Source organism: Balaenoptera borealis, assembly GCF_965194805.1.
Source record: "Balaenoptera borealis genome assembly, chromosome: 6".
Taxonomy (NCBI): domain Eukaryota; kingdom Metazoa; phylum Chordata; class Mammalia; order Artiodactyla; family Balaenopteridae; genus Balaenoptera; species Balaenoptera borealis.
Window position 1 is genome coordinate 18,262,897 of NC_138863.1, and position 24,036 is coordinate 18,286,932.

Below are 24,036 nucleotides of genomic sequence, written 5' to 3' on the forward strand. Positions count from 1 at the left end.
GGAAGGTGAACAAGTGCTACCGGGGCCGCTCCTGCCCCATCATTGTGCACTGCAGGTGCGTTCACGGGGGCTGGGGTGGGGATGGAGGGGGACAGGACAGCCCAGGCCAGAGGGCCCTGAGGTGGCGCATTCCTGGTTCCCACCCCCTCTCTGGTCCTGCTCCCTCAGCCCACCTCCCAAGCACACTGCCTGCCTGTCCCCTTGATGCCAGCAAACTACAGCCCATGGGCCAAATTCAGCATACCATCTGTTTTCTTAATGGCCCATGAGCTAAGAATGATGTTCCTATTTTTAAACAGTTGAAGAAAAAAAAAAAAAAAGAACGTACGACAGAGACTATATGTGGCCCACAAAGTTGAAAATATTTACCATCTTGTCATTTACATAAGAAGTTTGCTGAATGAAAGCCTGGCCAGAGGCTGGAAAAAAGCTATTTCCTCTTGCTGCCTCTACCTCAGAGCAGAGCCAGAGCTATCCTTTTCGGTTAGCTCACTGCCCAAGAGACACCCCATGGGTCACAGGCTCCCCACTCGAGGCCCAATTCCCAGGACCCAGGGGCTATGACCGTTCCCTCCTCCTCCGCTCACTCATCCCACCCCGTCCCCAGCTAACCCTAACAGCTCCACCAGTCTCCCCCTCCCCTCCCGGTTCCTGCTGGGTCCCAAACTCAGCCTGTCACCATCTCCTCTTTCAGTGACGGTGCAGGAAGGACTGGCACCTACATCCTCATCGACATGGTACTGAACCGCATGGCAAAAGGTGACGACCCCCCTCCCCCAACAGCTCGCCCACAGCCCAGCCTCTGATTAGAGTCTCCCCAGCCCCCGGGATCACAGGAGTTCGTGGAGGGCAGGTTGCCACACCCCCAGGCTTTCTCCAGTCCTCCAAGCCTCCCACCCCAGGATGCCCTAGGCTTTCTGGGTCCTACCCTCCTCTGGACACCCCCTGAGCAGCCCCGCGCTCCCCCTACCCAGGAGTGAAGGAGATTGACATCGCTGCCACCCTGGAGCATGTCCGTGACCAGCGGCCTGGCCTCGTCCGCTCCAAGGTAACCGTTCCTCCCTGCACCCACCCTAGCCACCACCCTTCCCCAGCCAAAGCGGCAGCAGCCGGCCTCTCCTGCCTGCCTCCATACCCCTCCCCCGGGAGGGAGGGCTCCCTCCCCCCCGCAAGTGACCTCCCCAAGGCACCCCCCACCCCCGGGGCAGGAGCAGAGGCCAGGCCCCCCCATGACCCTCCTCCCCCTGCCCTTCCCCAGGACCAGTTTGAATTTGCCCTGACAGCTGTGGCGGAGGAGGTGAATGCCATCCTTAAGGCCCTGCCCCAGTGAGACCCCTGGGGCCCCTCCGTGGGCAGCCCAGCCTCTGCTCCCTCTTTGCCTCTGTGAGCATCTATCTGTGTACTCACTCCTCACTTTCCCACCTGCCACCTTGGCCCCTCTTGGGCATGACTGGCCCTTCCAAGAGGAGCGTGTAAGGAAGGGGAAGTGGGAAGGGGCACACCGGGAGCCCTGGCATCAGTCCCATGGGGGAGCTGGCAGCCGACCAGGAGGAGAGGAAAGTCATCAATTCCACCCAGAGCCTCCTCCTGCCTGAGTTCCCTGGTCCCCATTTCCCACCACTCTGGATGCTCCCAATATGTCTGTGTGGACGCCCTCCACCCTCCAGCGTGGCTAGAATGGGGCGGAGGGGCCACCATGTCCAGCTCTTCCTGCTCCCCCAGCCCCTGCTGCCCGCTGACCTGCCTCCACGACCCACACTCTGGCCCTTGCCCTTCCTAACCCCTCCCCCGGCCCTCCCGCCGCCACATGCCACTCAACTCTCTCCCCCTGGCACAAGAGAACATTTCTAGAAAAATCTACTTTTGTATCAATGTGAATAAAGTTAGTGTGTCGTGTGTGCAGCTGCAACCCGGACTCCTACGCACTTCTGTCTGCTCTGCTTCCAGACTCCAGCCCCGGCCTCAGCCTGGAGCCGGGCCCTGATGCCCTTCTCAGGAGATGCAGAGAGGGTGATGGGAGAGCCAGGCTGCCGAGTCACGCTCTCCAAGGCTCGAATGGTAGCTAATAACAATTAGGCAGTGGTTTTTTTATGCTGTGCTCCCTATGTGTCTGGCAGTCTCCAAGGTGCTTTACACCCATTAACTTGTTTAATCTTCAGGACACGCTGCCAATTATTAGACCCGTCTTACAGACGAAGAGCGGCACAGAACTTGCCCGAGGTACCACAACTAGTTAAGTGGTGGAGTTAGGATTCGAACGCAAGCATGCTTGACCTCTTTGCTGCCGGTCCTCTCAGTTCTTGGGCGGCTGCTTCATGTCCTTCGGCCTCAGGAATAATGTACGTCGAGCAGGATTGAGGTTAGGACTAAACGAGGTGATGCAGGCAAAGTGCTCGCCACACCTTAAGCAAAAGTAGCTAAACTCTGATAGCGACTCGCAGGCCAGGCCTATGAGATGTGACAACAGCCATTCACCTGGGGGCAAGGGGCACTTTCTCCCCCCTCCCCCAAAACGCTCCACCCTTTATGGCCCCAGAGGAGCCCTCATCTGCATGTCATAAGGTGTCCTTGTCAAAGGTGGTAGACGTAGAAATGAGGCAAGAGAGCCTTGGGCATGGAGCTACTCGGGAGTTAGGGCCACCTAACCTTGCCGAGGTTCAGACCCGTCACATGAAAAATGGGCGAGTACCACCCGTCCTGCGCAGGGAGCGAAGGGACCAGTGAGTGGACCACAGGCCCTTCACCCCTCACCTGTGCTCTGCTGAGGTTCAACACCACTGGTTTGTCATCTCAAAGGCCGGAAGTGGGCAGAACAGCCATTTTACAAACTTCTAGCAGATTCTCTCAAGAGAGAGGCTTGAAATTCCTCTTTCAGGGCAGGCTGCTTCCTTGCTTTGAGAAAAATACAATATAGACCCTTTGGCCACTGAAGATGAAGCCAAGTGCTCATCCCGGAATGGAAGACAGAGTTGGTGGGGAGCCACACCTCCCTGCTTGGCAATAGAAAGGTGCTTGTCAAAGGTGGCTGGGAGGGCATCTCTGCAGGTGTCTGGAAGAGAAGGGGGAGACGTAACTGGCTCTCTCCTCCCTGGGGCCCTGATGAGTTTGGGGCCTGGACCCTGGGTGGGGTGGACATGTGCCACTCCACATGAGAGAGGCAGGCCTCTGACACAGCCCACTGGCCTTAAGCTAAGGAGACCTGTGGAGGGTTCTCTGGGCCTTGGGAGAAGGTTTTACAGATTTTTCACCACGTGTTCCCAGCTTTCTGTTGGCCCCATGCTTTCAGTCAAGTCATTACTCAGTCTGGTCCTAGCTGTGCCGCAGAGTATTGGGTGGTGGCACCCTGCGTAAGGGGAACAACAGCTGCCTGGGGAAAGCCAGCTGTGGGGCCCCAAGAAGTGAGGGCAGAAGAATGCGAGCATTTCATGGACTTCTACAACATACTTAGAGAGGGCCACCTGGTCAAAGAGGGGACTTCTGCTGTCAGCTGGGAAAGCTTGCAACCTCTGGATGCCTGGGCAATAAAGGGAGGTGTGTCACCCGCTGGTCCCCCAGGGTTCCCCCCGCCCCGGGGAAGGAAGCACACGGAACACGGCACACCACCAAACTCTCGAAACTCAGCTTTATTGAGTTCCAGTGTCTCCCTCTTGGTCTGAGCTCAGCCCCGCTGGCTTTGATAGGTCTCTGAGACTCAACGGCACAGGGTCTGACAACACCCCGGCTCCACCACTCCCCTCCCCAGCCACCGGGCTCCCCAGGGAGGGAGGAGGAGAGGCAGCTTCTGTGGTGTTGGAGAGAAAGAACAGGCAGCGGGGTCAGAGGCCGAAGAAGCCATACAAGCAGCAACATGCCCAGAGCACCCATCACACACCAATTCCAGCCACACACACACACACCCACCCCCTCACCACCGAGACGGCTAGCTTCCAAGCTCCCACGCCTGTCAGCCTTCTGAGACCACGCCCTGCTTAGCCAATCAGCCGTGGCTCATTCTCAGACCCCGGGAGTGCCCACAGAAAAAGAGCCTCTCCGAGATGCCACAGGGCCTTGATTGGTACACTCTAACCCCGGCGCTAGCAAGAGGCGTCAGGGGAAACAAAGCTCAGACCATTACCCCTTCATCCACATTCTTGCCACCCCTGCCAGGGACAAATCAAAGGACACGATCTCCCCATCTCACAGTGAGTTAACAAGCCGACCAGGGCTGGAACTACATGTCCCAAGATGCACAGCTCTGTAACTGTGCACCACTTCCCCCAAGCATGATCTAACAGAAAGGAGGCATAGTGCATTGAATTCTGGGACTTGTAGTCCCCAAGAGACAGCACCACCACCACCCCCCCACCCAGGGAAGCGTTTACAGGCTAAGACTACTTCCCACCCAGCCCCCACCCACCACCCAGGCCCGGCTCTACGCTCAGCATGGGCGAGGGAGAGGAATGGAGGGTCCCCTCCCAGTGCACAGGGTTGGGCGCTGTCCTGTTGGAACTGTGCAGCCATTCTGGGTCCCGGACATCCAGCTCAGAACACATCTGGGGAGAGAGTGGGGGCGGGGTGACAGGAGAGAGGGTCAGCAGCAAGCCGTGGAGGACGGAGCTGAGCATGCAGCCCTGGGCTAGCCCTGTGGCCTTTCCCTGAGCCCTGATGCATGGTGCAGGAGGATGGGGTACGGTCCCCTCCTAAGCCTCCCTCCTGGGGCAACCTGGCCTTATCCCCCCTCTCCAGGGTTAGCCGGCCTCACCTCTGGCTAGTCCCAAGGCCTGGGGCAGGCTGAGGCAGCAAGAGGAAGGGAGGAGGAGTAGGCTCCGGTTCCGAATCTGGACGGCCGAGAGGCTCCCGCCCCACCCAGCTAGCCTCCCCGGAAGACCTTATGGCCCTACTGGCCACAGAATCTTCCTCGCCACAAAGAGGCCTTCTGGGGGAAGCAAGAAGGGAGTCCCAGCCAGACGGCAGTGAAAGCAAGCGATGCGGCCCACGGGGAATTGCAGAGAGAAGAGTGCGAGGGAGAAGCAGCACCAGGAGGGAAGCAACAGAGACGTCAGAGCTCAACACTGCGCAGAAACCAGGGTGGGGTTGTCTGCAGCCGGACAAGGAGAGCCGTGGCTGCCGACTCTGGCTCAGAGAACCTCAGGCCAAGTCCTCCTTCCTTAACGTCATCAGCAACACAGGTGGCAGAAGACCTGGGCACGAAAGGCCTGACCCAAGCCACTAATGCCCCTTTTAAACTCCCTGTCTAATAAGAATAAGTGAATCCTGGCTCCTCAGGCCCTCCCACTGCCCTGAGGCCCCCCCACCCTGGGCTTCGCCAGGGACCTATCAGCCGTGGGCTGAGCACAGCAAATCCTGACTCCACGCTGGAGGGGGGTGGACCTAGGAGGGAGCACGGAGGTGGAGAGGGGCTCCTGCAACTCAGGCCACGCCCCTCTCTGCTCTCCTGACAGTGAACAGGACCCCTGGCCCCCTGAATCGGGTGGGTTGGGCCTGGTGATCAGAGGATGAGGCAGCGAGAGGCCTTCTCCTCCGGAGATGGGCTGGGTTTGGCTGTGTCACCCCTTGCACCCTCATGGGTCTCCCCCGTGCCTGGATGGTGGTTCTGGGCCTTGGGCTGCCCCTGCCGTCGTCGCTGTGCCCCCCGCCCACCTGCTGGTTTCTTCCCAGCTGCCTCCATCTCTGACAGGCTGTAGGCCATGGCAAGCTGCAGGTCCTCGTCATCCTCAGAGAGGTCGCTGTCAGGGGGTCGCGACACAGGGGTCTGCCGGACCTGTGTGGCCCCTGACCTGGAGGTGACAGACTGTTGCTGCTCGCGACGGCTCAGCTCCAAGCCCAGTGCCAGGTCATCTGGGATACCTGTGGGAGTAACAGCCACCATGAGGCCCTCTGATCCAGGCTGCAGGAATCCGGCCAGGCTGCCTCATGCAGCAGCGACTCGGACCACTTACAGCCCCTCCTCTGGAACTGGTGTGCATGCATGTTGGCACCTAGCATAGTGGTTATGAGCATGGCCAGGCATTCGGCTCCAGCAGGTATGAGCTGTCTCCTTTGGCAAGTTACTCAACCTCCCTAAGCCTCCCTTTCCTCATCTATAAAATGGGAATGGCGTGAGTGCCTGCATGGTCAAATTGTTCCAATGATTAAATAAGACAGCCCATGAAGAGCCTTTAGCACACAGAGCTCCCAGAGTCGGCAGGCATAAAAGGGTAGTCATGGTGACCATCCTGTACTGCGTGGCAGCGCTGTGGGAAGAAGAGTTCAGCTCCAGGAGCCCTGTGTCCTGAGTTTTATTCCTGGCTTTACCCTTTGCTAAGTAGGTCAAAGCCTTGGGCCTGGGGCTACTTGGGAGTTAGGGCCATTTAGCTGTGCTGAGGCTCAGTCTCCTCAAACGAAAAGTAGGGCGAATGCAAACTGCCCTGCTTTCCCCCCGGCTGTTTTAAGAATACAAGGGATGTGGTATGTGCGCAAGTGCTTTAAAAATAGTCAAGTGCTCTGCAAACTCCAGGCACCCCACTCATGATGACGGGCGATTAGCTGGCCCTCTGAGACTCCACAATTCTCTGTCCCAGCCCCCTTCCCCGGGATCACCATCTCCGACCCTGCCAGTCTGGCCTCCCTGCCCCAGGGGAGTTGAGAGAGGAGCAGTCAGGGGAAGGGGCTTTGGGGCCTGGGGCTTCCCGATGGGGATTGGGTGGTGGCAGAGCCGCTCCTCACCATTGATTGTGACAGACTTCAGCTGCCCGTCCTCCTCCACTTCCACCCGCTCCTGCCCGTTCTCCATGATCCTGGGGGAGATAGCAGGGTTCATTCGGTGGGCATGCCCGAGTCCTGCGGGCGCCTGTCCAGGCTCCGGGACGTCGCAGTAGACAAGGCAGTCTGCGCTCTGCCCTCAGGGAGCTGTTCTCCAGTCGTATGCGGCTCCACTCCACCCCCACCCACCCCACACCCCGTATGGTCCCACAAGGAGCCCTTACCTGCGCGTCGTGATGCGGCGTCCTTGGACAAAGGTGGTAGATGTAGAAACAGAGCGAAAAGCACCAGCCCCAGGACTGAAGGAGAAAGATGAGGAGGAGAAATCTGGCATTGGGACAAAGGAGAAGGAGGAGGAGGAGAAGAGGATGTTAGACAGAGGCTGTACCAGGCAGGCTGCACTCACAATGGACCAGGAACCTCTGTGGGGTCTCCCCGCAGAGCTGCCCAGAGGCAGGGTTGCGGAGGCACAAAGAGAAGGCGTGGGAAAGTGACAAGCTGAGGCGAGGGGCTCCAGGACTCCAAACTCTTGCAAGCATGGGAAGGGACGGCACTTACCAGAGTGTCCAGGGAAGGAGGAAGAGAAGGTGAAGAAAGGGCCCGAGTGTCGGGCACTCCGGTTCTGAAGCTCTGAGAACGGGCCCAGGTCGTCTGCAACGAGTAAGCAGATGAACATCAGCTGGTGAAAAGATCCCCCCACCCCTAGAATGTGTGAACCCTGCTCTTAAGTCTCGAAATATAAGCTGCTAAGCAACTGGGTACATTTCTGATTTTTTTCTTTTTTGCTTGGACTGATTTATAAATTAAATTCCTTTTTAGTATTATTATATGAAAAAGTTCCCTGGTCAATTCTGGCCACTATGAAGAATAAAGGAAGGGGGGTGGGGAATAGCTCCTTCAGTTTTACGCAGATAAGGCTGGTGTGATGTCAGGCAGACACAGCTACAAGCCCCGGCTCCGCCATCTGCTGTGTGACTGTAAGCAAGTCATCTGAATGTGCCTCAGTTTTCTCATCTGTAAATGCGGATAAAATTATCTACCTCACAGGGTTCATTTAACCATTAAAAAAAGTGGTATCTGTTGTTGTTTGTAACGGCATTATTACTGTCCCATGATGCTCTGAGTCTTGCTTTCATGGCTGTCACTGTGGAGGTTTAACAATGAATTATTGTTATCATTTAATAAGGCGAGTCTCTGAAGTGTCACTATAGGGTCACGCGGGTTCTGGAATGTGTAAGGTTCTGTCCCAGAGCTCACTGGATCCACCCACACAAAATCTTCTGTCCGTGGAATTCTGCTTCCCTCTCAGCCTCCCGCCTAAGGGCCTCCCAGCTGATGGAGAGCAGGCCTGGAGGGAGAAGTCGAGCTTGTCAGAGGCCTCCTGAGTCCACTCACCAAAGAGCTCTGCAAAAGGGTCACCATTCCCGAAGAACTCCCGGAAGACCTCCTCTGGGCTGCGGAAGGTGAAGGTGAAGCCAGGGCCGCCACTGCCAGCTTCCGCCCGACACGGGCCAGTACCTGAAGGAGAGGCAGGATGAGGAGGGGGCTTAGGGCGTGCACCCTGCCCTGAGCCAGGGGCCCCCCTAAGGCACAGAGACTCCAGGAGCCTCGAGAGCAGAGTGAGAGCAAGCATCCACTGCAGGAATCTGCCCTCCCCCTTCCTCCCTGACCCACTTCCATCCCTGGGCGCCCCCGCTCCACCTACCTGCCCCAGTCAGCCCTTCCCGGCCATAGTGGTCGTAGATGTCACGCTTATGCTCTGGAAAGAGAGAACAGATCATTTCTCCCTCCCTCTGGGATGACGGCCTCCCCGCCTTCCAGGCTAGGCCCCTCAGAGGACTGGCCAGAGACTGACAATTGGGGGGCAGCAGTTTGCACAGGGGACATGGGCTATAGGTTTTAGCAGCAGCTCAGCCCTTCACATAGTGGCTCCTTCTCATCTGTAAAATGGACACAATAACAGCACCGACCTCAGAGTTGCAAGGATTAAATAAGATAATCCACCTAGCACAGTGCCTGATACATAGTGTTTCATAAATGTTAGCTAATTATTACTATGTTATTATTAATCAGGGCCTAGCCTAAATGTCACAGAGAGACCTTTCTTGACTACCTAAAATTGGTGCCTATTATACCCTATTCCCTATCACATCACCCTGCTACGTTCCTTTGGAATAATCTTGTCTATGCATTCACTTGGTTAATGTTGGCCTTCCCTGACCAGACTGTGATAAACCCATCAGGACTTGTACTGCCTGCTTGTCCTCCATCGTTCCTCAGTACCCAACAAGGGCCCGGCACCATAAGCACTCAATGAATATTTTTTGAATTAATGAATGAAAGACCTGGAGTCACACTCCTCGAGCAAGTTACTTCACCTCTCTCAGCCTCAGTTTCCTTGCCTGAAAAATGGGGGTGATAAATCCTGTCTCACAGGATGGCTGTGAGGACTCACGGAGATTACAACTACCAATGCCTGGCACAGAGGAGGCTCGGCACACCTTGGTTACCTGCCCTGCTCCCTTCCCCTTGTCAGGATCCATGTTGCAACTAGCAGACCCTGGGGAGCAGACACTGAGACAGGGGATCAGGGGAAGAATAAAAGGGTGCTTGACACACAGTAGGTGCTCCTCTGAATTGAAACAAACAAACAAACAAACAAAAAAATCCCAGAGTCCCTGTGGGAGGGGGGCACTTAAATGCCAGGTTGAAAAAGGCATGGAGGAGACTGGGGTGGTGGCAGCATGGCTTTGGGAAGGAGCGTGAGGGGGCTATGAAGTGGGAGTGACAGGTGCTGCCCTGCCCTGCCCCCTGACCCTGGGCCTTACTGTCCGACAGCACTTCATATGCCTCGGCCACCTCCTTGAACTTCTTCTCAGCAAACTCTTTATTATCTGGGTTCTTGTCTGGGTGCCATTGTAAAGCCTTCTTCCGATACCTGCAAGAAGTGGGTTCAGAGGGGAGGGTCAGGAGACAAACGCACGCACTTCCCACTAGGGAACAGAATGACCCACTTCCTGTTAGCCCACCATAGCCCTTCCACCACTCAGATCCCGGTCCATGCCAGCTGCTAGGGCTGCCCCTGCAGCAGTGTTTTAACGGAGTCCCTGTATCGCCCCTCTGCAGCCAGTGATGGGACTATATACTTGTATTAGAGGATGATAACGTGAGGATGAGAAAGCCCCAGGCCTAACGCCTCCCTGGGGCTCGCTGGGGCTGGGGTTGCTAAGGACGTGGGTACATGTGGCCATGGGGAGGGGGAGGGGCACAGTGCTTGAGCATCTTTGCACTGCATCCTGAGAAAGCCCACACCTAGAGGCTGGGGGTTGGCGTAGGAATAAAGGGGAAGGGGGGGATGGGGGGGCTGTACTGGAAAAGAGCTCACACTGCACCTCCCAGCGGAGCTTCACGCTGTAGACTTTCTCCTACTCATCCAGGGATCTCCTTCCTCCCTACAGGGGTCTCCTTCCTCCCTACAGGGGTCACTCTCTGAGGGAGGCCCGCAATCCTTTCTAACGACCTGGCTCTCTCAGCCCCGCCTCTGAAGGGCCCCAGGGTGGTGGAGGTGGGGGAGGGGGGGTGAGTGGCTTTCTGGTGCACAGCGGAGGCACTTACGCCTTTTTGATGTCATCAGCGGACGCACTTCGCGGCACGTCTAGGATCTCGTAGTAGGATGCCATGGCAACTCGTCAGTCGTCAGGCGGGCCTCCTTGAGGCTGCGGTAGAGAAGGTACAGTCAGGCGGAAAGAACCGAGAGCCCCTCCCCGGGGCTGGAGACCCCGGGGGCGGCGGGAGGCGCTCCCAGGGGGCCGCGGAGCCCGCTGGCTCTCCTCGCGGCCGGTGACTCGGCTCCCTCGGGCAGCCTTATCGGCCCTCGCAGGCCGGTGCCACGGGCTATCTCGGGGCCCAGGGCCGGGGCGCCCTATCGCAGCCCCCAAACGCCAGCAGCCCGGCCCAGGGCCCCCCAGCCTGACCGGGGCCCCCCGCCCGCACCTCCTCCGCCGGGAGTCCCTGGCCTCTTGGAGCGCCCCGCCCTTGCCCCCCGCCGGGAACCGTCTGGCACCGGCTGCCCGGCTCGCGGCTGCTGCGTAGGACGCGGCAGGCCCAGCTGTGCGCGCAAGCATGCGTCAGCGGCACGGAAACTACTAGAGACCCAGAGGACGCCGGCTCGGCCTGTCACCTTCGGGGGTGGAGGGAGGGGGGGGGGTGTGCTGCTGCAGGGGCTGCCGGGAGATGGAGGCGGAGCCGGCTATTTTGGGCTTGCACCAGGACAACGTCATCCCCAGATAGGACCTGGGAGACAGCGGCAGGCTCCATCCAGGAGTGACGCACTCGCGGACAAACAAGCCCCCCAGCCTCTGGTCCCTCTGTGGCTTTCCTAAAGACAGGCTCGATGACCGAGGATTACTCACCCAGAGGAAATCACCACTTCAAGGGCTCACAGACTCCCCTCTGGGCCTAAATCCTCCCCCTTCTTCAGATCCCTGCTCTAGCCCCGGCCCTCAGAAGAGGCTGTCCGACTTCCCTGAGTAGGTCAGACCTGCCTCTCATAGCATCTCTTGGCAACCTTCCTCCCACTGGTCAGAGCATTTATTTGTTTGATTATTTGATTGACAGTCACCTCGCCCACTAGGATGCAAACTCCACAGGGCAGAGATTATGTCTTTTTTCTCACTAGAGTATTCAGGACAGTAGTGGGGTTCAAAAATATCCATTGGATGATTAAATAATGAACAGATGGGAACATGCTATTAACAGTTTTGACACATTTGGGAGATTAATGGGATTAATGGGTGGTTAATGGGAATATGGGGGAAAAGAAAGGAGAGGAAGTTCCCCAGATTCGAGGTTTTTCTTTCCAAACTGATCCTGAGTAGACCTCTTCCACCTTAGAGTGATTTCTGGCTTCAGGCCTCATGGGAAAGTTAGAGAACCTTCTAGAACTGGCTCCCGCTTGATATCCAGGCCAATCCACAAGCATTAATTGAGCATCTTCTATGTTGTAGATGCTGCCAGGATGTAAAAAGAAGACTGCCCAATCCCTACCTTCACAGAGCTCCAACTACCAGCCCATCAGTATAGACCACTGGGAAACCCCAAGGCTTTGGAAACAGACAGACCTGGGTTTGCAACCTGGTACTACTGTGTGACAAGAAAACCTCTAAGGACTCAGTTTTTCCTCCCTAAATACAGGTAACGCCTAGGGCTGTTTGAAAGTCAAATGAGGTATGGTACATAGTAGGTCTTGGTACAAAAGTTCTCTGGCATCATGACTGGCCCAAGCAATACTGGTTATGTGAATCCAGAAGAATATTTTAGGCTGGGTGACCCAGAAATGCTTCATCAAAGAGAAGGGCTTGAGCCAGACGTGAGAGAAGAGCCTGGTGTGCGTTTGTCCAGTTTTCCTGGCTGCTCACAGTCTGAGCCTCCTACCTACCTACATCTGGCAAATTCCCATTGCGTAGGCTCTGATGGGAGCCAGGCCACTACCTGCCACAAAACCCGACACTTGCTCTCCCAGACTTCCTGGCTCCAAGGTGTAGGCAAAAGCCGGATGTTCTGCCAGTCGGAAGCTCCAACTGGGTCTTTGAATCTGGAGCAAGTCACAGAGAAGCAGGGGCAGTTGCGAATTCATTTCTGCAGTGGTGGCAAGCAGAGCCAGCAGTGGCCTCTAGTGTCTGGAGGAGGAAATGTCAGCCTCGATGCCTGGGTGAGAGGAGGCCTCACTACAGTGGGTGGAGGGGCCAGGGGCTTTTTAAGCAGGCTGTCCTGTGCCCTGACCTTGACTGTGGTGCTGGCTGCCCAACTTCCCTTGGTGCCTACCTGTTTGCGGAGACTTGTTTGGCAGCCCTTGTATTGATTCTGTATGCTACCCAGTGTCTCTCTAATTGTGTGTGTGTGTGTGTGTGTGTGTTGTATGTATATGTGTGTGTGTCGGGGGGTCCTTTTCTTTTTTTATTTTGCCAGAGTTAATTCCTGCTGTTTCCAGTCCTGACTGACCTTGGCATAAGAGGAAGGAATAGATTAGGTTAGGTCACTCCAAAATCTTCCAAATCTCTTTCTTTTTACTTCTCTTATCTCAACAGACATTTGTCTAGCACCCTAACATGTATGTGGTTTTATATTAAGAATAGGAATACAAAGAGCTTTAAGTTTCAGTCCCTGTACTCAGGGAGATGAAAACCTCGTTGGGACACAGACAAATGACAGCCAAGGGAAATTATGTGGGACACATCTAGCAAGCAAAGGGTTACTTTCCTTTGTTCACAAGGAATTCAGACAAATTTATGAGAAAAGACAAACAATGCAGTTTTTTAAGTGGGTGAAGGGCACAGACAAGACAGTTCACAGAAGAGAAAGTACTGGCTTTTAAACATGAAAAGATGCTCAATATCATTCATAGCAAGAGAAATATAAAGGAAAGCTGCAGCAAAATACTTTCACTTCTCGGATGATTGACAAAGATCAAAAAGTGTAATATGTTGTATGGACACAGGCGGTCTCATACATTGGTAGTAGGAGAGGTATTTGGATATAACTTCTAAAGAGAGCAGTATGAAGTATATATCAAAATTAAAGGTGTATAGCCTTTGACCCAGTAATGCCAATTCTAATAATTTGTGGTTGTACATATGTGCAAAGAAGCATGTACAAGGGTTGCAACATTCTTTTCATAGCAAAAGATTAAAAACAACCTAAATACTATATCATTAATAGCAGACTGGTTAAATAAGCAATGGTACAATGTACTGTGGAATACTATATTGTCACCAAAAAGAATAAGGTATATCTATATGTACTGATGTGCACCATCTTCTAGATTTATTGTTAAGTAAAAAAAACAAGATGCAGAGCAAAGTGTATTTAAATGCGTGTGCACACATTAGTATATACATAGATGTCTGGAAGGAAGTACTAACCAAAAAAGTGAACAGTGGTGGCTGGCTGCCAAGAGGGGAACAAATGAAGGTGACTTATTTTTGCTGTTTGTAAATCTCTTTGGTACCTTATGAATACTGAAGCATGTGCACATAGTAACTGGTCAAATGTAATATTTTTAAGTCTAGCTGGGGAAATAGGATATCAGCAACAAGCTAAGTGCTATGGTACAAGGCAGTCCATGCCAAGTACTGAATGAGTGATAGAGACAGCCAGTAAGAGGGAGAATCTAGAGGAGGGAGAGGTCTCCAGTGCTGGACGGGTTCTGGGTGACTGTGATCTAACCTGGAAGAAATGGCAACACTGAGGCCAGAAGGGGGAGGTGGCGTTCCCGAAGGAGGGAATGCAGCTTCGGAGGCAGGCATGCTCCTGACACATTAGAGGCGAGGGAGTAAATGTGTTCGGTGGAATCCAAGGTTGGGGCTCTGTCTCTTGTGTCTGCCTGCAAGAGGTAATTGTACCCTGGTTTTAGAAGCCTCAGGGATGACAGCATTCCCCTGCACTGAGGGAGTCCCCAGGAGCCAGGCTGGGTGGCGCTCCCAGCTGTCCCATGGAGATCTGGGTTGCCACCTCCCCACACCCACACCCAGTCCAACCTAGGCCTGCCAGGGCTTGCCTGCAGAGTTAGTAGCTGGGAGGCCTCACGGGGTCAGAGAAGAGGTGGCCATCCAGCTGCCCAGGGTGGGCTGGCTGGTACAGCCATCAGGTGGGGAGCCTGGCCACCTCTGTGGATGCTCAGCCATGTTGGGTGGTAAAGATCTCACCTTCCTCAGGGCCCTCCCTCCTGGCCTCTCCCAAACCCTTACCTCACCTATTGGATGTCAGTGGCAGGGGGCTTTTAGAGGACACTGACGACCCCAAAACCTGGCCCCAGAGACACCTCTGCCCTTGTTCAGCCCTGGAAGCTGGGTTCCTCCTCCGCCCCACATGCCCTCCACCACAGTGCCTGGGCAGGGAAGTGTCAAGCGTCACCCCCTGCCTGCCTTCGAGGCACCTGAGTCACTGTCTGGGCACTGCGGAGCTGGCAGGCCTGGAAGAGGTGGCGTCTGGAGAAGTGCCTGTGTCTGCTGAGGGCAGGAGGGGAGGACCCCCTAGGAAGGGGAGGGCAGCAGCATAAGCTTTGGCCCAGGCTGACCTGGGTGTCAATCCCGACTCTTCCACTTACTAGCTGGGTAACCTTGTGCAAGTCACATGACTTCTCCAAGCCTCAGTCGCCACATCTATAAAATGGGCATTCACTGAACAAGTCTGTTTAACAAATTTGAGAATCTATGTGTCAGACAGCATTCTGGGTCCTGAGCGTAGAACAGGCCTTGTTCCTATGGAGCTTCCAGTCCAGTGGGTGGGTACAATAACTGCGTTTACCTCAGGATTAAAGAAGATCGTATGGATGCAGGGCCTAGTATACAGTAGGTGCTGAATAAATGACAGCGATTTTTTTTGGGGATTTGAAAGGCTCCCCAAATAACCTCTCTTCCTTCCCCAAATTTGAAACCAGTTAATAGAGAGAAAGACACAGGACAGAGATTTGAAATTCAGTCCTTTCAGAGAAAAAAAAAAAATGGGTTGGAGGACATAGCTGAGCTATTCAGCCAAAATGGGCTCCTAAATAATTAAGTTATCCTCCTAACCCAGAAGGCGCTGCAGAAAATCCACATACAAGGATTTTAGGGCAGCCACCTGGTTGGAAGTGGGGGCTTAAAGCTGTGCATGTGGCATAGTTTAAAGGTGATTTGTCTTTATCAAAAAGTGATTAATGTGATGGAGATTACAGGGAGGTAAGCTCCCCCTTGACCCCCATTCCCCCGTTGTTGCTTCCACTGTACCACTTCTGCCTTAATGCCAGCTTCCGGACTCTCTACACTCTACACTGAAGAAGACAGGAGGGTGGGCTAGTGAGGACCAGCTGTATCAGACTACCCTAAGGCACTACTTCAGATCCCCTGGCCTCACCAGGCTCTTGTTGCAGCCCTGTGCAGCTCGGACCAGCTTCACACAGACAACCTATCAGCGCCTCGCCTCTTGCCCAGGGATTCCCTGTTGACCCTGCAGCCCAAGTGTGTGCAACCTGAAGTACAGGCAAGTTAATGTTTGATGAGGCGAAGGTTTAACCAAGGGAAGAATGGAGCCAGTGCAGAAATTCCCCACCCTCACCTCCCCTCCTGCCCACTCTCCCAGGGAATGGTCTGAGATGCCATTTATCCAGCTACATCTTCTCTAGGGTGAGTTCTCCCTCCTTCTCTGCTTTACCCACCTCGGCCCCCATTCTGCTCCCTGGAATTGCACTCATTAATGAAATCTGAAGTCAGATCTGCTTTCTGGGGAACCCAGGCTAAGATACCAGCCTTCCTATCTCTTATGAAGGAAAAGCCCCCCACCCCCATGGTTTTTCCCAAGAGGAAAAGGCATTTGTGAGACAATAAGGCCATAGCACTTTATTTAGGACAGACACGAAGGATTCCCCTAGTATTCATCCCCCTCCTCCTCTTCTCCCTCCCCCTCCACACTCTCCGTGCCCACCTCCTCGTAATCCTTCCCCAGGGCAGCCATATCCTCCCGGGCCTCGGAGAACTCACCCTCCTCCATGCCCTCGCCCACGTACCAGTGCGCAAACGCCCTCTTGGCATACATCAGGTCGAACTTGTGGTCCAGGCGGGCCCAGGCCTCAGCGATGGCGGTCGTGTTGCTCAGCATGCACACGGCACGCTGCACCTTGGCCAGATCACCCCCGGGCACCACAGTGGGGGGCTGGTAGTTGATGCCAACCTTGAAGCCAGTGGGGCACCAGTCCACGAACTGAATACCGCGCTTGGTCTTGATGGCAGCGATGGCGGCGTTGACATCCTTGGGCACCACGCCTCCACGGTACAGCAGGCAGCAGGCCATGTACTTGCCGTGACGGGGATCACACTTCACCATCTGGTTGGCAGGCTCGAAGCAGGCACTGGTGATCTCTGCCACCGACAGCTGCTCGTGGTAGGCTTTCTCTGCAGAGATGACTGGCGCATAGGTGGCCAGGGGGAAGTGGATGCGAGGGTAGGGCACCAGGTTGGTCTGGAACTCTGTCAGGTCCACATTGAGGGCCCCGTCGAAGCGCAGGGAGGCCGTGATGGAGGAGACGATTTGGCTGATGAGGCGGTTGAGGTTGGTGTAAGTCGGGCGCTCGATGTCTAGGTTGCGGCGGCAGATGTCATAGATGGCTTCATTGTCCGCCATGAAGGCACAGTCTGAGTGCTCCAGGGTGGTGTGGGTGGTCGGGATGGAGTTATAGGGCTCCACCACGGCTGTGGACACCTGCGGGGCTGGGTAGATGGAGAACTCCAGCTTGGATTTCTTGCCATAGTCAACAGAGAGCCGCTCCATCAGGAGTGAGGTGAAGCCAGAGCCAGTGCCCCCTCCAAAGCCATGGAAGATGAGGAATCCTTGGAGTCCTGTGCACTGGTCAGCCTAGAAAGTGAAGGCGAAGAGAAACATGGGATGTGAAGCACAGCTGGCCAACAGCAAAGAACCAGCATGTGCTGTTTGAGATTTCCCCAAAAGTTTCATAAAATCCTTGGAAGGCCTTTCCAAGGGCACAAAATAGACCCTGATAAGGAGGTCCCACTCTCTCCTCCTTGTCTCTCTTCCTCTCTCAAACCTCCTGAAGCCTTCCACAGACAGCTCTCTTGACTCTTGTGCCATGGTCATTTTTGTCATCATAACTTGCCCACTCCACCCGGCTTCCTACCCGTGGCCCCTGATCTAACCAGATGTTTCTGGAGGACTTCCTTCCTGAGATTAACAACCCAGGAACCTGATCCCCGTCCTTGCTGGAGGCTGAAGTTGATCAGAGAGCCTTGAGCTGGTATTGTTTGGATCTCTGTTTTTCACAGGGCCTTCTGCCCACATACCTACAATACAAGGTGACATTCTGGGACTGTTTATGGGTGCTCATATCTTGGCCAGGCAGCCTATCAACTCTCAGCCACTCTGCCCAGCATCGGGCCACTTACTATGGCAGATAAAAGGGACACCCAGCTCCAGGCTGGAGCGCACACTCTGCCTCCCCTCCTCACTAGTCCTGATCCTGTGTGTTTAATTCTTGTCCAGGAGATTCTCCCAAGGACGGAGGCTGCCCTTCCCCCATCTGGTCTCCAGACCACTTCACAACAGGAATCCAGATTCCCCCCTCCCCAGCCCTCAGCTCTTCTCTCACCAGCTTCCGAATCCGGTCCAGCACCGGGTCGATGAGCTCCTTTCCGATGGTGCAGTGGCCACGGGCATAGTTATTGGCAGCATCTTCCTTGCCGGTGAAGAGCTGCTCTGGTTGGAAGAGCCGGCGGTACGTGCCTGTCCCAACCTCATCTGCAATGGGCAGAATTTTCGGTCCCCCTCCCCTTGCAGCCTGGCTCCTGGAGCCCCAGGGTACCCAGAAGGGGTGGGGTCACCAGGCCCGAAGTTCTACCCTAGAGGAGTCCCATTCAGGCTGCTGTTATTGCCCTTGACTTTAAGTGTACTTCAACGAAAAGGAAAGGGATGTGGAGTGACCTTGAGACTCTGGAGCTGAGTGACAGCAGAGCTGGAGTTCTGATTCGCTGCAGCAACTGGGAACGACAAACCACTGCTCTCCAATTATGGAGAAGGACTTGCTGTGGTCCTGGGACAAGGCCGTGGCAGGGGCTGGTCATCACTCACCGATCACAGTGGGCTCCAGATCCACAAACACCACCCGGGGCACATGTTTTCCAGCCCCAGTTTCACTAAAGAAGGTGTTGAAGGAGTCATCCCCTCCCCCGACTGTCTTGTCGCTGGGCATCTGCCCATCTGGTTGGATCCCATGTTCCAAGCAGCAGAGCTCCCAGCAGGCATTGCCAGTCTGCACTCCAGCCTGCCCCACGTGGACTGAGATACACTCACGCTGAGTGGACAAAGGGCAGAGAGAAGCGTATCATGCCTGGACACGATTCCTGCCTTCCTTCCTTGAGTGGTTCTCTGGCTGAGAGCAAGAGTTCCTGGACTCTGCTCTCCGTGCCCCGCGTCCCGTGGGTGGGGGGCAGTGGCGGGGGGCAAAACCCTCAGGGGAAGCAGAAGATGTGACCAGTTCTAAGATTATAGAGTCTTTGCTCAGTGACTAAGCATCTTGAGGAACACTGAGGGGCTCAGATGAGTCTGACAGAGCATGATAGGCAACCCACCCATGTCCAGAAAGAAATTAGGGGCCATTACTAAGGAAAACAAGATCCAAGTGAGCTTTCAGGGATCAGGGACAAGGATGAGGTTTAGAAAAGCAGAAAGAACTCTGGATTCGTGTTACGGCTAGAAATGCCAGCAAGGAAGGGGAAAGTGGGCCTGGAATGGATGTGTGTGTGCTGTTCTTTCCTCTTGGGTGTGTGTGGTTCTGGAGTGATGAGGGGCTGGGAAGAAAGTTCTTCCTCACATGACTCAAGGCTGGTCAAAGAGTTCTTGGCCCCTGAAGCAGGACTGGGGTAACCTGCTTGGTCCTAGAAAAAGAGAAATGTCATTGCCCTTCCTGGGGAGCCCCATGAGCGTCAAAAAGACTTGACCCTCTTGCTTCATCATGTATTGAGCCTCCATTATCTGCCTGACACTGGGCGGAGACTGGGGATACATAACACCTAATACCCAGTCCCTGCGCTTAAGAAACTCTCTGTCTGGGGAAGGGAGCGTTTCATACGATAACAGATATGTGACAGTGTGGTAAGTAGGATCCCAGAATGTTTCTTCCTGCTTGAGAAGTATTTACGGCAGACCTTAACAACAAAACGAGCACACACATCCATCAAATTTCCCCAAGCTTTAAGGCTTAATCATGTGGAGGATGTAGAGAAATGAGAATTCTCACACTGCTGCTAGAAGCCCAAAGTGGTGCATCTTTTTTGGAGGGTGATCTGGCAACATCTAGGAAAGCTGAAGATGCTCTTGCTCTAGAGAGATTCTCACATAGGTACACAAGAAAACAGGTGCAAGAACAGTCACAGTACCACAGCGACGGAAGCCAATTAAATGTCCTTCAACAGGAGAAAATGAATAAAGAATGATTCAGAAGTGGACGTGGATGAATACAAGAAAGAATCTTGGGCTTCCCTGGTGGCGCAGTGGTTAAGAATCTGCCTGCCAATGCAAGGGACACGGGTTCGAGCCCTGGCCAGGGAAGATCCCACATGCTGCGGAGCAACTAAGCCCGTGAGCCACAACTACTGAGCCTGAGCTCTAGAGCCCACAAGCCACAACTACTGAGCCCACGTGCCACAACTACTGAAGCCTGCACGCCTAGAGCCCGTGCTCCGCAACAAGAGAAGCCATGACAATGAGAAGCCCGTGCACCGCAACAAAGAGTAGCCCCCGCTCACTGCAACTAGAGAAAGCCCGCGCACAGCAACAAAGACCCAACACAGCCAAAAATAAAATTAATTAATTATTTATTTATTTAAAAAAAGAATCTTACCTCCCAAAATTCTTAACAGAAAAAAAGCAAATTAAGAAGAATCATAATACAATACCATTTATATAAATCTTTAACTTGTATGCATCATTTAGAGATAAATTTTTATATTTGCTGTATATTCTTGGAATGTATTACAGAAATAAAGAAAGCAAGGGAAAATATTAGCACCCAATTTGGAATAATGTTAGGGGAGGGAGGTGAATGCATTCGGAGAAGGATTCTGTTCTTAAGCTGGGCAGCAGGTGTTCATTATATTATTCTTTATACCTTTTCGCATGTCTGAAATATTTCATAATTTTTTAATGAGGATGCTTTACCCATAAATTTTACACTTCTCTGACTCTGTAAATATGACACAAGGGCCTTGACTTTTTATGATTTTTAGATGACTGGGATTAATACATAGACCATCTGTATCCCAGCCCCATTACTCCCCCACTTGCCTCTCTGTGGGCGTCTTCCCCTGGTGAAGTGGGGCAATAACAAGAGCCCCTCCTAGAATCACTCTGCAGATGAAAGAATGCGTGTAAGTTGCCTGGCTCATTGGACGACACAGAGCAGGGTGTACCATACCTGTTGGACCCCCTTACCAATTCCCCATCCCCCAACCCCGGGGGTCATAGTAAGAGGAAGTAATGAATTAAGCTGGGAAGGATTTAGGGACAAAGGACTCCAGAAATCCCCAGGTCCAGGAGGGAGGGCTGACTCAGCTCACCAATCACCTGGCTGGCAGGACCAGCACCCGCTGCTGCACCTCAGAGCCTGCCCAGGCTCTGTGCACAAAGCCAGACCCTGTCCTGGCTCCCACAGCTGCTGGCCCACGCAAGGTGTGTCTGACCTGGGGTATGCCGGAGTCGCTGGAAACGACGCCCCTCACTCTGGGTTTGGGCAAAGAACTCAGCTCCTGGAATCACACAGACTTGGCCTCAAACCCCACCTCAGCTGCTCCCATTCCCTTTTCTTGCCGGTGAAAATAGTATAATCTCACACTCAGCAGGCTTTGTCATTAGGTTGTTTAGTTCTGTATATTAAGCATTAATTAGGTGCCAGGCACTGTGCTTAGCGCTTCACATACACTATCTCCTTTAATCTTCACAACAACCCGCTGAGGTAGGTGTTTTTATTATCCTATTTTACTGACTCTCAGAGAGGTCACACTACTTGCTCAAAGTCACCAGCAAAACCAGGAATATTCAGAGAGGGGACAGTCTGGGTCCAACCACACTCCTAACTGCCCTTCTATCCTGCCTGTCGGGGAGCCGGGTAAAAGATATCAAATGAGCCCCATACACAGCACCCTCCCTCTCGCCACTGATATGTAGCTGAAATGAGGGGTCAGACCAAGGCACAGCAGAAGGACAGGACTATGAGGATGTGTCCTTACAGCCGGGAGGTGGGACCAGAGGCCAGCAGGGGCCCAAGGTTTGTAGGAAAGTGCCTGCACTTTCTGCCCCTGTCCTGGTTACCCCACTCTCCCTACCCCTAAATTCAGAGCCCTTCAGCAGCCCCTCAGATTCAGACCATGTCCTAGTTACCATGGCCTGTCCCTCTCTATCCCCTGAACATACCAGCACATCTGGGGGGCTGCACTCACATCTGGAAGCTTCTCTCCCTCTCCCCCACCTGACCTGCCCACACGCTGTAACCCCATGAACACCCAGACCATGGGACCCTCATTTGCATGCTCAGCCCCACCTCTGCTTACCATGCTGCCTGGCTAGGGGCTGGCTGGGGTCATCTGTCTGTCTGTCTGCTGCAAGATGGAAGGCAGGGACAGGTCTGTGATGGACCCACAGCTGCTGGCCTCCTTATCCTCTCTGGTCTGCTCTCGGGGAGATGGGGGGCGGGAACGTTGTTAGAAATGGCCCCAAGAGGCAGGCCTGTTGACGTGGTTACCGTGCAGCCGGCAGGCGCTGGGCCTGGGCCTAAGCAAGGGAGCAAGATGGGGCAGGCAGAGGAGGGACCTGCTGGTAGCCCCACACAGGTATCCAGGTCGCTGGGTACACGGTGTCTGTTGCTCAGTCACACAACTCCATTTCCTGGTGGTGCAGCCTGGCCCTCACAGGTGAGAGGGGATTTAGAAGTCAAGCCGCCTGAGCTCCAGCACCACCCTCACCCCCAAGGTTGGTCAGGATTGGAAGAGGAGTAGGCGGGGCTAAGAAAAGTCTGCAGTGGACCAGAAATGATGAGTCCTAGGGCAAGAGGTCAACTCAGGGCCTTCTGGGTGGAAACTCAGAATATCACAGAACAGAGGGAACTAGAGCTCAGGTTAGCCCTGTCTCTAGCACTTAACTTCCTTTGCCTCAGTTTTCTCATCTGCAGAATGGGGAGAGGTAGTATTGTGAGATTAAGCAAGATAAACTTTCTTACACGTTTAGTCCAGAATTGCTGTTGTTCTCCACAGGCAAAGCAAGATGCTGAGCATCTTCAGGGCTATTCCTAAGTGTCTCTCCCTATTCCAATCCAAGTCTTTACTGTTCCAGCCTGGCCTTATTTCCCCACAGAAGGAGTCACCATATGGCCTTGGGCAAAATTATGAGATAAAAATGTTATTCTCTCACATTTGTATCCTGCTCTGTAGTTCTTAAGGCAGCTTCACCCCTTATCTCCTTTGAGTCCCTCAACAACTTTGTGAGGTAGGCAAGGTGAGGCCTCCACTCCCAGAGGAAGAAAAGGAAATTGCAGCCTCTTGCGTTTTGCCCAAGGTCACGTGGGAGTTAATTAGTGGTGGAATTAAGATTCTTCTGGGACTCAGGCTCAGTGACTCTCCCCTTTCCACATGGCAGAGTTTTCGATGTCCCTCATCCCCCTGCTGCGTTTTTTTTTTTTTTTTAATAAATTTATTTATTTTTATTTATTTTATTTTTGGCTGCATTGGGTCTTCGTTGCTGCTCGCAGGCTTTCTCTACTTGCGGCGAGTGGGGGCTACACTTCGTTGCGGTGCGTGGGCTTCTCATTGCAGTGGCTTCTCTTGTTGTGGAGCATGGGCTCTAGGTACGCGGGCTTCAGTAGTTTTGGCTCGTGGGCTCTAGAGCGCAGGCTCAGTAGTTGTGGTGCACAGGCTTAGCTGCTCTGCGGCGTGTGGGAAGCCCCCCTGCTGCGTTTTTATTTTCTTTCTTCCCATCCTAAATTCTATGGGGCTTCCCTCGTGACGCAGTGGTTAAGAATCCGCCTGCCAATGCAGGGGACACGGGTTCGAGCCCTGGTCTGGGAAGATTCCCACATGCCGCGGAGCAACTAAGCCTGTGCGCCACAGCTACTGAGCCTGCACTCTAGAGCCCGCGAGCCACAACTGCTGAGCCCGTGTGCCACAACTATTGAAGCCCACATGCCTAGAGCCCATGCTCTGCAACAAGAGAAGCCACAACAATGAGAAGCCCGCGCACCGCAACGAGGAGTAGCCCCCGCTCGTCGCAACTAGAGAAAAAGCCCATGCGCAGCAACGAAGACCCAATGCAGCCAAAAAAAAAAAAAAAAAAAAAATTCTATGGTCAATTGTCATCACTCCCTTGCATATCCCTCAACTCCCTCACCTCCGTCTAGCTTCAGTTTCCTCGTTTGACTAAACCACAACCCTGGTTAAATCCATTTCTTCACCAGTTCTGTGCCTGCACTGACCCAGCTAAACAGTGGCTGTAGAAAAACCCAGAACCATACTGACTGATCTGACTTCAAATGCATGACCACTAACCTCAAATGGACCCTAATGCTGCCTGGAAACCACATTACCTCTCTCCAGTCACACTTCCAGCCAGCACCGTGACCAGGAATAGGAATGCTAGATTTAGCAAATAAAAGAATTTTTTCTAGCAACCCTATCCAGGAAGAAGATGCTAATGTGAATTTTCAGTCAATGTGGCAAATGGTGAGAGAGTTTTCCTGAGGTTGGGGCTTTTTCCAGAGCCCTTCTC

General features: G+C 53.9%; 3 protein-coding genes and 1 long non-coding RNA gene across 13 annotated transcripts in view; 2 read left to right on the forward strand and 2 right to left on the reverse strand.

The window, feature by feature from the left end:
- The window catches only part of PTPRN (protein tyrosine phosphatase receptor type N), a 31,972-nt gene extending 30,063 nt beyond the window's left edge, over nt 1-1,909 (forward strand). For all 7 annotated transcript variants that reach the window (XM_082396686.1, XM_082396683.1, XM_082396685.1 and 4 more), the window contains 4 exons: nt 2-55; nt 695-759; nt 975-1,048; nt 1,259-1,909. In XM_082396686.1, the coding sequence (XP_082252812.1) occupies nt 2-55; nt 695-759; nt 975-1,048; nt 1,259-1,330 (265 nt within the window). In that variant the 3' untranslated portion in view covers nt 1,331-1,909. The remainder of the gene's footprint in view (nt 1; nt 56-694; nt 760-974; nt 1,049-1,258) is intronic.
- A 123-nt stretch (nt 1,910-2,032) lies between these two features.
- DNAJB2 (DnaJ heat shock protein family (Hsp40) member B2) lies at nt 2,033-10,888 on the reverse strand. Of its 3 annotated transcripts, none has more exons than XM_082396728.1 (10): nt 10,735-10,888; nt 10,357-10,457; nt 9,570-9,679; nt 8,447-8,500; nt 8,137-8,259; nt 7,300-7,392; nt 6,966-7,068; nt 6,706-6,776; nt 5,641-5,847; nt 2,033-3,049 (listed from the first exon to the last, which is right to left on the reverse strand). In XM_082396728.1, exons 2-10 carry the CDS (start codon nt 10,419-10,421, stop codon nt 2,832-2,834), a joined length of 1,044 nt encoding a protein of 347 aa, XP_082252854.1. In that variant the 5' UTR covers nt 10,422-10,457; nt 10,735-10,888; the 3' UTR covers nt 2,033-2,831. The 3 variants fall into 3 exon arrangements, with proteins under 3 accessions (XP_082252854.1, XP_082252856.1, XP_082252855.1); XM_082396730.1 differs by lacking the exon at nt 2,033-3,049 and adding an exon at nt 3,609-4,532; XM_082396729.1 differs by lacking the exon at nt 2,033-3,049 and having other exon boundaries at nt 4,512-5,847.
- Nucleotides 10,889-10,899: 11 nt separating this feature from the next.
- Nucleotides 10,900-13,335, forward strand: LOC309630893. The gene is made up of 2 exons (XR_014245970.1): nt 10,900-11,274; nt 11,748-13,335. It is a non-coding gene; the product is annotated as an uncharacterized lncRNA (long non-coding RNA).
- A 2,646-nt stretch (nt 13,336-15,981) lies between these two features.
- On the reverse strand, nt 15,982-21,848 carry LOC309630885 (tubulin alpha-1D chain-like). Of its 2 annotated transcripts, none has more exons than XM_082396722.1 (4): nt 21,831-21,848; nt 18,355-18,577; nt 17,876-18,024; nt 15,982-17,127 (listed from the first exon to the last, which is right to left on the reverse strand). In XM_082396722.1, exons 1-4 carry the CDS (start codon nt 21,831-21,833, stop codon nt 16,144-16,146), a joined length of 1,359 nt encoding a protein of 452 aa, XP_082252848.1. In that variant the 5' UTR covers nt 21,834-21,848; the 3' UTR covers nt 15,982-16,143. The 2 variants fall into 2 exon arrangements, with proteins under 2 accessions (XP_082252848.1, XP_082252849.1); XM_082396723.1 differs by having other exon boundaries at nt 15,985-17,127; nt 17,876-17,982.
- Between the last annotated feature and the right edge of the window lie 2,188 nt (nt 21,849-24,036).

Bases quoted from the DNA above. Each gene is read 5' to 3' on its own strand.
- LOC309630885 (XM_082396722.1), bottom strand. The intron at 18,025-18,354 runs GTGAGTGATGAC...TGCCCATTGCAG, and splicing joins TCTGGAGCCCACTGTGATCG to ATGAGGTTGGGACAGGCACG. The intron at 17,128-17,875 runs GTGAGAGAAGAG...TTCACTTTCTAG, and splicing joins TGGACCGGATTCGGAAGCTG to GCTGACCAGTGCACAGGACT.
- DNAJB2 (XM_082396728.1), bottom strand. From the start codon at position 10,421: ATGGCATCCTACTACGAGATCCTAGACGTGCCGCGAAGTGCGTCCGCT. The intron at 8,501-9,569 runs GTAAGGCCCAGG...CTCTCTTTCCAG, and splicing joins ATATGAAGTGCTGTCGGACA to AGCATAAGCGTGACATCTAC. The intron at 8,260-8,446 runs GTAGGTGGAGCG...CCTCTCCTTCAG, and splicing joins GGAAGGGCTGACTGGGGCAG to GTACTGGCCCGTGTCGGGCG.